The following is a 12,594-nucleotide window of genomic DNA, read 5'->3' as shown; positions in this document are numbered from 1 at the left end:
AGGAAGAGCCCCCCAAAGTAAGCTCGTCACGGGAGTCATAGCTACGGGAGCTGTTGAGGTCACCCCGCTACATCCACCAACACCGAGTCACTCGACCAAACGCTGTCGGTTTTTCATAACGTCAAGTCTGAAAACACAGAGTGAAAACAAACCACGGCATCCCGCGGCGGTGCGGGGGGAGCGTGGGGTTTCTCACAGCTGGCAGCCCAGTCCCACGCAGCCTTGCGGAGTTCCAGCGCTCTGCTCTCAGGCAAGCGGGATAACACACGGTCTGTGCCTGTGATCCTCTTGTCTCTTAAAGGGGCTCTCCCGCACCTCCCACCTTTCATCCAGACCCCCTGCGTGTCCTTAGAACCCGAGGTCTTTCTGGCTCCCTCAGTTCCCGTTGGCCCGACATCCTAAGGATGCCCGCGGAGTTATAAATCGTGTTTTGCCTCCCGCCCACCAGCGTTAGTATTTCTCTCCCTTGATTCACAGAACGAAGTGCAAAGTCCTCGAGATCTGTGCCACTTTTAGTAGGATGGCCAACTAGCCCTGAGCGGGCCCTGCGCTCTGCACAGAGCTTGGTGTAGTGGAGCAGATCCCAGTGCAGCCAGCCAGCGGCCTGCCGCTAGAAATGCCGGACCTGCCCCTGCCCGCTGAGTTAACGGGAGCTTTGCCCTTGACCTCAGTGGTCGCGGGATGGGAATCTTAGTGCGACGATCATTCGCCTTTCTCCCGAGTGATCCGACGCCCCTTCCATTGCCCCGAGCTCGGAGGCGAGCAGAAAGCGGAGGGGCTCCTGAGGAAATTACCCCGGTGACATCAGCTAGGGGAATACGACCGTTGCCGTCTTCAGACTTAAGGAGCGGAAGAATTTTGCACTAAACCAGGCGCTTGCTAGAGCTTTGGGGAGCTCTGTTAAATGAGAGCGGTCGCCTCCCTCTCCCCGGTCCCGCCCACCCCCAGCTGTACTGACAGCATGGCTTGGGCGGTTCCCCTGCCTCATGCTGCTGGCTGCTGCAGATGTGCAAGGACTCGGCTGGATCTCAGGCAGGGAGAATTTCCCGCGAGTTTGCCGTTTGCGGGACTATGCCCAGATTTTGGAACCAGCCCAGCGGTGTTTCCCGGGGCTTTTAGAAAGCAGCGATCTATTTATTCTGTAATATTCGGAACATTTTGCTCTAATCCAGCGCAGCAGCGAAGAGGGCTCGTTAGGAGGTGGCATGGCAGCGGTTGGGCCCCTAGGTGGCGCTGTCCACTAGTAAGGTATCCAAGTGTGATAGCAGCGCATCACAGGCTGTACAGCGGAGCCAGCTGCGATATAGGGGCTGGCTGGCTGCCTCAGCAGCAGATAACCCGGGGATGGTTTCAGGGAGCATAAGGAAGAGCACAGGCTCTTTCCCCACATTTTAGAAAACTATTTTTTTACTATTTTACCATTTTGCGTTGGTGTGATCACGCCAGCTCTTTGCTGAGCGCTTTGGATTATGTCACTGTTGAAACAGTCTGCAGGGAGCTGAGCCAGGGAAGGAAGAATGCGGGTCCATTTAATGGTGTTCTGCCTTATTTCCTACACCGTGAATGGGCAAGTAAAATATTCCATCTTCGAAGAAACCGAACGTGGTGTCTCTGTTGGGAATATAGCAAAGGATTTAGGAATAGAGGCAGCTGCACTTTCACTCCGGAAATTTCGCATGATCAGCAGTTCAAGTAAGCAATATTTTAATATAGATGTGAGCACGGGGGCTTTGTCCGTGAATGAACCCATCGACCGAGAGCAGGTTTGTGAATTGAAAACTACTTGTTTTCTGAATTACGAACTTGTGCTAGAAAACCCTCTAGAGCTTTATAAAATGGAATTTAAAATACTGGACATAAATGACAACGCCCCCAAGTTCCCTTTAAATGAATATCACTTAAATGTAGCCGAGTTTTTATCTCCCGGGGCTCGGTTTACACTCCCCAATGCCCAGGACTTTGATGAAGGTACCAATAGTGTCCAGACCTATTCTCTGAGCCCTAACGAACATTTCCGACTGGAAATGCAAACACGCGGGGATGGGAGTGAGTACCCGGAGCTGGTGCTGGAGAAGACCTTAGACAGGGAGCAGCAATCCACCCACAGCCTAGTCATCACCGCCAAAGATGGTGGGAATCCCCAGAGGTCCGCTGACGCCCAAGTCATTGTGACTGTTCTTGACACCAATGACAACGCTCCGGCGTTTGAACATTCGCTCTACAGGGCACGGATCTTGGAAAACTCCCCCAGTGGCACCTTGGTAACCAAAGTCCACGCCACTGACTTAGACGAAGGTCAGAATGGAGAGATCAGATACTCCTTTAGCAATAACACGTCCGCTGACCTCCAGAGACTGTTCCTAGTCCACCCCCAGACCGGGGAGGTGAAGGTGAACGGCAGCCTAGACGGGCAGAGACCCGTCCTGGAGATGTTCATTGAGGCGAGGGACAAAGGGGCCTTTGGCATGTCCAGCACCGCGAAGCTGCTGGTGGAGGTCACGGATGTCAATAACAACGCCCCGGAGGTGACAGTCACGTCCCTTTCCAGCCCCATCCCGGAAGACGCCGTGCCCGGCACGGTGATCGCTCTGTTGAGTGTTCTGGACAAAGACCCAGGCGAGAACGGGCGCGTAACCTGCCGGATCCCTGCTGGCCTCCCCTTCCAACTCAAACCCTCTTTCGACAATTACTATAGTTTGGTCACCGAGGGGCCCCTGGACCGAGAAGCGGTCGGCGCCTATAACATCACCATCACCGCCACGGACCTGGGCTCCCCGCCCATCGCCACCCAAAAGACCGTCTTGGTGCAAATCTCCGACGTGAACGACAACCCTCCGCAGTTCACGAGCCAGGCCTGGAACATCTCGGTGGCGGAGAATAATCAGCCGGGGGCATCTCTGCTCCAGGTGTCAGCCTCTGACCCGGACCTGGGCGGGAACGGCCGCATCTCTTACGCGCTCAGGGACACGGACGTTGCGGGTAGCGCCTTGGCCAGTTTTGTCTCCGTGGACTCGGAGAGTGGAACCATCTATGCAAAACGCGCCTTAGACTACGAACAACTCAGGAGTTTTCGTTTCCAGGTGGAAGCCAGGGACAGCGGTTCCCCGGCCCTGAGCGCGGCCTTGTCTGTGAACATCTTCATCGCCGACCAGAACGACAACGCCCCGGTCATCCTGTACCCCGGGACGCGGAACGGCTCGCTGGCGGTGGAGGTGGTGCCGCGGTTAGCCGAGGCCGGCTACCTGGTCACCAAGGTGGTGGCGGATGACGCGGACAGCGGGCAGAACGCCTGGCTCTCCTACCACCTGCTGCAGGCGTCCGACTCCAGCCTCTTCAGGGTGCTGCCCGACACCGGGGAGCTCCGCACCACTCGCTCCATGAGCTCCACGGACTCCATCAAACACAAGGTGGTCGTTCTAGTGCGGGACCACGGGGAGCCGCCCCTCTCCTCCACGGTGGCCCTGGGCATCCTGCTGGCCGACTCCCTTCCCCAGGCCCTCCCGGACTTCGGGGACGGGATGGAGGGACACGAGCAGCTCACGAGCCTGAACCTTTCCTTGATCGCCTCTCTCGCTTCCATTTCCTTCGTCTTCCTGGCCTTCCTGCTCTTCCTGCTGCTCGCCAGGCTGGTGCGCTGCGGAGCGAGCCCCTCGCGCGGCTGGGCCGGGTGCTTCCCCGGGGCGCAGCGGGAGAAGTGCCGCTTCAGCGTGCGCATGCTCCCGCGAGCTCATTTACCCCCTGATCTGGTGGAGGTCTCCGGGGTGGGCAAGCTCACCCACACCTATTTATACCGGGCGTCCTTGGGCCTCGCGCCCAGCAACAACAATTCCCTGCCTAACGGAGACGCCGCGAACCTCCCCAATGGCGCAGGATTGCGAGCGCCCGCGGCCTGCGTGCAAATCCGGAAGGTGAAGAGCGACCACTTCAACGCTATCCTAGTGGTGAGTACCGTCTGTTTCAGTTGTCCCCAGTGCGCTAAAGGCACGTGGCTGTTTGTTCTCAGATGTACCTCTGCAGCGGCTACAGGGCGAATCTGCAAAGCCACGAAGCTTCATCACAGGCTAGCGGATATCCCTATGTTAACACGTGCAAAATGGAGCCTCCCAATCTAATTCGAATTAGGAGCTCTCATTGCGTTTGGCTATGTCTACACAGCAGTTATTTCAGAATAACTGACATTATTGGGAAATAACAAAGTGCATGTCTACATTACAAGCCTTTATTTTGAAATCGTGTCCAGCTGGAGGACTTCTTACTCTGACTCCTGTAACCCTCATTTCACAAGGAGTATGAGAAGTTGGTGTTGTTCCTTCCACTTCCTGCTGTTTAGACAGCTCAAAAGCTGAGTTAAGCTAGGGCAATTGGTGTAGCTGAAGCAGTGTAGCTTAATTTGGCTTTAGTCCTGCTGTGTAGACATACCTTTTTGAAACAAGAAATAGCTTCAAATGTAGCATGGGCATGGTATGCCTGATAGTCAGATAGTCCTCAAGCTGAGGACTATGTCCCATGTGTGCAATCTCACCAAAGAACAATCAGATGGAAAGAGGTTATAAAAGAAGTGAAAAGTACATTAATTTCTTAGTTAAAATATCTAATATATGAGAATAAAAAATCCAGGAAAGAGAGATGCCATCTGAAGTTTCTAAATTCTAAAGTTTTCCACATATAGAGCATTTCCCTTTATGAGGGGAAATGGAGAGAGAAAATGTGGCATGGAGAGGTGGTATGTTCCAACCCTCATGCTGGATATAGACTGTGTGTGTCTAAACTACACTTTCAAAAGAGGGATGTAAATTAGGCAGATCGAAAGTGCAAATGAAGTGGGATTTAAATATCCAGCTCTTCATTTGCATAATTGTGTCACAGTGTTCTTTTGAAAAAGGGTATTTCGGAAGTGAAACTGCTGTCTAGATGTGGTTCTTTTGGAAAAAGGGTTTGGGGTTTTTTCCCCCAAAAAGAACCGCATCTAGATAGCGGTTTCACTTTCAAAATATCCTTTTTCAAAAGAACGCTGTGACACAGTTATGCAAATGAAGCACAGGATATTTAAATCCCCTTTCATTTGCACTTTCAAAAGAGGGGATGTAGTTTAGACATGCACTATGCGCGTGTCTACCAGCACCCTTAGCTCGAAATAATCTACACAATTTGCGCTATGCAAATTGTATAGCTTATTTTGAGTGTATTTTGAAATAACTTATTTTGTAATTTGGTGCTGTCTACAGAGCACCACATTTCAAAATAACTGGCTATTCTGAAATGCCCCTTAAGCCTCGTGAAATAAGTGTTACCTGGATGTTGGAATAAACCACCCATTATTTTGAAATATATTTCAAGATAACGGGCTGCTTCAATAGATATGGAATAGCTATTTTGGATACTTTCGGTATCCTGACATAGCTCCACAGTGTCGGTGTCCCCTGAGTTTAAAGATATGTCTATACTGCAACTCCTGCTATGGCAGCAAGTTTGGGTCAACTGAATTGAGCTTGTACTGTGAGGCTAAAGTAAAAAGAACATAGAACTATAGTCCAATCCTCTGCTCAAGGCAGGACTAACCCCAACTAAATCATCCCAGCCAAGGCTTTGTCAAGCCTGGCCTTAAATACCTCTAGGGATAAAGATTCCTCCATTTCCCTGTATAACCCATTCCAGAGCGTCCCCACCCTCTACAGAAATAGTTTTTCCTAATATCCAACCTAGAGCTCCCCCACTGTAGCTTGAGACCATTGGTCATTGTCCGGCCATCTGCCACCACTGAGAATAGCCTAGATCCATCCTCTTTGGAATCCCTCTTCAAAATAGTTGAAGGCTGCTGTTGAATCCCACTTCACTCTCTTCTATTCTGCATTCTAAATACGTCCAAATTCCCTTAGCTTCTCCTCATAAGTCATGTGTCACAGCCTGCTAGTCATTTTTGTTTCCCTCCATTGGATTCCAATTTGTCCACATCCTTTGGGGGGGGGGGGGGGACAGGGGAAAGGGTAAACTGGATGCAATACTCCATTTGTGGCCTCACCAATACTAAATAGAGGAGAAATAATAATTTCCCTCAATCTGTTGGCAGTGTAGACATTCCTGCTGGGGCTGGAGCCCTGTTTCCAAAATCTTTGGAGAAGGTGGATCCAGGCTCCAGTGCCAAACTATGCACTGCTGCATTTTGTCCTGCAGTCTGAACTCTTCTATTGCAGTCAGTTGATCTGTGCTCAGACACACTGTGCCACATTTTTCTGTGTAGATCAGCAGTGGACAAATACTGGCCTGTGGGTCCGTTCCAGTTCACCAGGGTTACCCCAGTGGGCCACCGCTGCTGTATTCAACTGCAACTCCACAGGTACAGGTGATGGCAGCGCCTGTTGACCACGGATCACTGTTCCTGGCCAATGGGAGCTGCGGGAAGTGGTGTCCCTGTCTGTGTCACTTCCCACAGCGCCTGTTGTCTGGGAATGGTGATCCACACCTGTGGAGAAGTGATCTGCACCTGCCTCCATACCTGTTGAGGCACAAGGAATAAAGTGGTGGTGACACACCAGAAGCTAACCCTGATGAGCTTCCGTTGTTTTATTGTCCACCTCTGGTGTAGATAAACACTGATAGTTATAAACTGGTTATAGTCTGGAAGCATGAGGTATAGTATCATTTCCAGAATTGTTGTTGTCATTCGCTATCTCGTAGGATATTTCTGTCACCCATAGAACTTTCCAGTCCCTTTTGGGGTGTCTCTAGACTACACCTCTCTGTCGACAGAGATGTAGATTAGGCACATCAAAATTGCTAATGAAGTAGGGATTTAAATATCCCGTGCCTCCTTAGCATAAACATGGCCACCGCTTTTTTCTAAAATGGAGCTTTTTTGAAAAAAATGGCAGTCTAGATGCGTCTCTGTCAAAATAAACCCTTTTTTGACAGATCCGGTAAACCTCATTTTTTGAGGAATACAGGATCTGTTGAAAAAGGATTTATTTTCAACAGATCCGCATCTAGACTGCTGTTTTTTTGAAAAAGCGCTGTTTCGAAAAAAGTGGTGGCCATGTTTATGCTAATGAGGCACGGGATATTTAAATCCTTGCTTCATTAGCAATTTTGATGTGCCTAATCTACATCTCTCTGTTGACAGAGAGGTGTAGTCTAGACACACCCTTGGATTCTTGCTAAATTCTGGCCTCAATGACTTCCTTTGAAATGATTTCCATAGACTAATTATCTTCACTATGTACCACCTTTTAATTGAGTGAATATATCCTTGTTTTTGTGTTATGACACAAGAAGAATAGAAAGATCTTCTCTCTCTTTTCTAGACCATTCCATTTTAATATGTTATATCTTCTCTATTATTTGTCTAAGGTACGGAATTCCATTTTCAGTCATGCTTCATATGAAATATTTTTCCATTTCCCTAATCATTCTTGCTGCTGTTCCCTGAACCACCTCTAATTCTTCAGTAGAATCTCGGCCAACTGACTGGGTTGGATGGGTTCTGACTTCAGGCAAAATGTAGCAGTGACAGGTTTAAATGTCTTTTATTGTTTGGTTTACTCAGAATTACTGGACTAATTTTACTATTAGGGTACATCTACATAGTACTGCATACCTCAAAATAAGCTACGCAATTTGAGCTATGCAAATTGCATAGCTTATTTTGAAACAGCTTATTTCAAAATTTGGCTTTGTGTACACAGTGCCAAATTTTGAAATAAATTGCTATTCCCGCATCTTCCTTACTCCTTGTCAAGGCTAATTCCTCACTCTGGCATTATAAATGCAGAAGAGGGGGCCCGCAGAAGTACCCCAAAACCTTATCTTTCCAGGCTTTGGTATAAAACTTCCCCCCCAAAATCTTAAAAACCTACATTTTGGGGATAAAAATCCGCTGCCACCATCAAGTGCTTTTGAACCCATAAACAGGGGTGAACACTTGAAACCAATACCAGGGCAGCCCAAGCTTTTTTCTCCAAAGAGCTTGAAAAAGAAAGAGAAAATATAAACTGCAGTCTGTGACTGCTATCCCCTAGTCCAAGGCATGCAGATCCCACAGACAGATTTTCCAGGACTGAACCAATACCAGGTTAATTAAAAAGAAAGAACTTTTATTATCAAAACAACACTCCTGTTACACGCATAACTGGATTGGTAATATTCCCTATTAATAAACGTATGGGGAATTTTCCCATGGGCTCAAAACTTAGTCACAAAAGAGAGGAATGTCCATTTCTAACAGCACAGACATCAGATCCACAGTCCCAAACCATAAAACAATAAAACCTAACAGATTTATCTAAACTTTACCCTACGTACAGATGGTGAAGAGTCTTTTCTTGGAGAGAGACATGTCTTCTGTCCCCCATAGTATCTGGAGAGCAAAACTGGCACTGAGACAAAGGAGGGAAAACCCCAAAATTCCTTTGTCTCAGTTTGAAATCCCTACCTGCATTTCTACTGGCTGACTGCTACCTGACTAGGCACAGTGAACCCTAGTCCCCAGGCTGCTGGCCATCCCTCATGACCATGACACTCCTTGTGCAATGATGTTTACAGGAAGCTGGAATGAGACTCCCATTATTTCAAATGTATTTTAAAATAATGGCGGGCTGTTAGGACATGCAAAATTCTATTTCGGGTTAACAGACGTTATCCTGAAATAGCACAGCTGTGTAGACATACCCATAATGTGCTCACAGATTTAAGTTCTCTTACTGATCATAACTGTGCTGGTAAATACACGCTCGTTTCAGAGATCTACCACCAAGCAATGAATGAATACAATCAATGAATTTTACAAAACCCAGACTTTTCAAAACTTTTTGGTAAGAACTTGTGTATTCCAAGATAACAGCAGTTACGAGCAACAAAAGGGTGTTTTAAATACTCTGCATGTGGTGAACTTTGGCTGGAAATATCACTGATAACACCGTTTCAGGATTTTCAGAACTGCCCAGCTTAAAATTAATGTAAAGAAGAATTATCAAAGTTTTCCCTAGGCCATAGGGCTTAGTTGGGGAACCTCAGGCCGGGGGGCTGGATGTGGCCCCCGGCTTGCCTGGATCCAGCCCTCAAGGTGCCAGGCCTTCCTAAGCATTGGGGAGTCCGTACTGGCACAAAATTGAAAAGGTTGCTTCCCCCCTCCCCCCAGGCTCTTGTGCAGGAGGCGAATGTGGGGAGGGTCTTTCTCCTTCGCAGTTGGGGGCCACATCAGTGAGGGTTTTTTTGCTTCTCACTCGTGTGCAGCCCCCAACTGATTTTTCAGTGGGTCAGTAGCTCTCAACCCAAAAAAGATTCCTCACCCCTGCCCTAGGGTTACTGCAAGAACTACCTCATTCGTATTCTAAAGTGACTTGCTTGGATGGAAAACCGTACATAAGTGCAAAGGACATAGATGGTGAGTCATATGGACCTGTGGTGCGCTTGGCACCATGAATATTCCTGGGTTGTGGGCAGGCTCAACCAAAACTTGTGGCCTGCTGCCCCTAAGTTCTAAGCACCCTGTGTCCTCTGGCCCCCCTGTGCACTCCCCCCATGCATCCCTTAGCTCCCCTGCCTCCTCTGGGCAACTTAAAACACCCAGGGGCCCCCTGCCACCACCACTGGCAGCACAGTGAGGCTAGAGCGGCTTCCTGCTGCTCTTGTGGCTGGGGGGCGGGGGGGGGGGGGGAGAGAAGGCAGTATGTGTTTCCCCATGCACTGCTCCAGCTGCTGGAGCAGCAAACAGCATGGAGACACCCCCACCTCTGGGCTGCAGGGGTGCACTGAGATGCTAGTGGAATGGAAGAGTGTAATCATCTGACAGAAATACAAAAGAGAAATATTTACTGATCAGTTTTGCCTTTTCTGCATTGTCATTGTAGTTATTATTTATTAATGTTTCCAGTTAGAAATGGCCCAGTACCAGTTTTAGAATTCTCTTTGTTTCTAATACGTGTACAAAAATCCTTATTGTCCTTCTCTCTGCTGACGATGTAATTCTCCTTGTGTCCCTTTGCTTCCCTTATTCATTTTCTAAAATTCCTAATTTCTGATTTATGTTCATTACTATCAACTTCCCCTTTTCCCATTTGCCTTCCTTACCAGCTAACTCAGGTCATTTTTTAAACCAGTGTGGCCTTATTCATTGATTGGGGTGTAACTATAGCACCCTAGTGGCCAAGATGGAGTCTGCTCTGTAGGTGGCTTTGACCAAGAAAAAATGTACATAGGAACACTGCTGGGAACAGGGCTGGATTAAGACCTTTAGAGACCCTAAGCATTGAAAAGATTATGGTGCGCCCCCACCCCCATATGTAATTCAAAATAAAAACAATATTATACGGTAAAATCTCTCTTTTTTGGTGTGCCCCTGCTTTGCTGGTGCCCTAAGCACGTGCTTTGTCTTCCTATTGGGTAATCCAGCCCTGTCTGGGAAACTCTCTTCTCCCAAGGGCACCAGTTCCACTCCCTTCCACTTCCCCCAGAGTAAAGACACACACACTGGGATAATACAATGAGTATAGGAAGGAAATATTTATTTACAGAGGCATGAATGGAGAAGACCATAAGGGCAAGTAGGGAGAAGTAGAAACCTGCAGCTCTAGAATCAAGGAATTCCCAACATTGTGGCTCTTTTGAGTTATGTTCATAGCTGATTTGGCTCCTGAGTCACTGAGGTCTGAGTGTCACTGCTCTAAACCCAGCAATCTGCTTTTCATTGTCACCTGAGCACAGGTGTCTTTTCAAGCTTCTAATTTTGTTCATCACACAAGTTGGGGCTCCTTCCATTTCTGCTTCGCCTTTGTGGAGATGTGGCGATGAAATGAACCCCGTATTCCATCAGTGTAGGTAATAGAAGTGTGAAAATGAAAGCAAACATGACCAATAAATCTAGGTACTTAGATTCAGAGTAATAAGCTCCCAGAACAGAGCGGTAAAAAGATTTCAGGGAATACAAAATCTAGTAAGGGTGTGATGAGAAGAAACATTAAAATCCGCAAAGATTGAAAAAGGCTGAAAAAAGTCAAAGGCATTGGGTTTGATTCTCTTCTCATTACACTGGTTTAGTATCAGTGGAACTGACATCTGGCGATTTTCTCCTGATTCACAGTGGTGTAAAGACCCAGTGGATTGACTGGGACATACACTAAAATACCTCTATGAAATAAAAATGGAGTGAACAAGAAATGAACAGTGCGGTTGTCTGAAGAACAGCTCAAGGTCTGTGGGATCAATATAACAGCGACAAAACCCGCAGCTAGAAATGGAAAAGGGGGGGAGCAAGCATGCGGGAATAAAAAGTCAGTTGCAATATTCAAGGAACAGAAAAGGGCAGCACAAGAGCAGAATGATTTAATACTAGCAGAGGGCTTAGCAGGAGTAAGAATGGCTGTTATAAATATATCGAAGGGAAGATAAATACCATAGAGAAAATGGTCCATTAAGAAATGAAAAGCAGGATTTTATCCTCCAATCTTTAAACCGTCTGTGAGTCTCACTGGTAGTGCCTTGTCCCTGGAATCCTTTTTATATCCAGAGAAATTCTCATTTGTTTTATTCTACATCTCTTTTAACAATCTCTAGGTTTTCCCCTTCCATTTCTGTAATCTGGGTGCTTGTGCAGCTGCCCAGGAGAGATTCAAATGCGGCCCAGCTGATTAGCAGGGCACCCACAGCTAGGGTTTTTGTTTCCACTGGCGGTGCACATTCACACATGCTTTGGTGCACATAAAACATTATTCCTCACATGGATGGAAGAGATTAGAGGGAACATTGCTCCAGAGCTTGGAATGTGACTCAATATCCTGAGTCTCACCATTTCTCTGCCATCAGCAAACATCTGTGAAACTCACAGGCAAAGTTAGACACATTCCCCTCTAGCGGTTGGTCCATAAAGAGGATGACAACCTATTACTGATTCTGTTAACTGGGTCTGTGGTGGAGTGTCCCAGGGCCTTTGAGGCCACCCCCTCGAGGCCCTTTTGTCCCACCCCAGAAAAGAACACCACAATTGGGTCCTCAAGGCCTGCCTAGAGCGGTGTTGTGGAATCAGCCAATCAGAGTCCAGCAGGCTCAGATAAAAGGAGCTACAGGCCCTTCTGAGCAGATCATTTCCTATGGATGGGGTAGCGGGTGCCGACGTTTGGTCTGCTCTGACCAAGGAGCTTTATGGGCTGCATTTGTGACACCTAGAAGGAAGAGGACCCAAGAGCGACAGCCCTAAAGCAATGGGCAGAGATGAGGAGACCAGCTGGGAAGAGGCCCAGGGAACGTAGCAGCAATGAATGAAAGGAAGCAGTAGGTGGCTGCCTCTTATAAGGTCCCTGAGTTGGAACCTGGAGTAGTGCGTGAGCCTGGGCTCCCCATTGCCTAAGTGGCCTAAACCCTGGGAAGGGGACAAGACTCCTTTTGAAGCCTGAGCAAAGGGCCCAGAGATGGGTCTGAAGACCCTGGTGAGGTCTGTTGCCCTGGAAGGGAGGTTCACTTGTGATGCTGTGACTTGGTTGGAGGGCTGAGCTGGTGCAGATCCTTCAAGCAAGGATGAGATGCTGCAAGGGGTGCCAGGAGCAGGGAAATGCCCACAGTGCCACGGGCAGCAGAAGGTGGCAGGAGGTGAGTGCTCCCTGGCATGGG

General features: G+C 48.2%; 1 protein-coding gene across 10 annotated transcripts in view; it reads left to right on the top strand.

The window, feature by feature from the left end:
• LOC102444260 (protocadherin alpha-C2) overlaps positions 1–12,594 on the top strand; it is a 175,606-nt gene that overhangs the window by 90,135 nt on the left and 72,877 nt on the right. The window contains exon 1 of one of the 10 annotated variants that reach the window (XM_006135095.4): positions 1,518–3,941. The exons of the other annotated variants lie outside the window; for them this stretch is intronic. Coding sequence (XP_006135157.2) covers positions 1,518–3,941 — 2,424 coding nt within the window. Of the gene's footprint in view, positions 1–1,517; positions 3,942–12,594 lie in introns of those variants that run through there. 10 annotated transcript variants of the gene reach the window in all.

Source organism: Pelodiscus sinensis, chromosome 17, assembly GCF_049634645.1.
Source record: "Pelodiscus sinensis isolate JC-2024 chromosome 17, ASM4963464v1, whole genome shotgun sequence".
Taxonomy (NCBI): Eukaryota; Metazoa; Chordata; order Testudines; family Trionychidae; genus Pelodiscus; species Pelodiscus sinensis.
The sequence above is the reverse complement of the archived record's forward strand: the minus strand, read 5'-3'. Positions and strand labels throughout refer to the sequence as shown.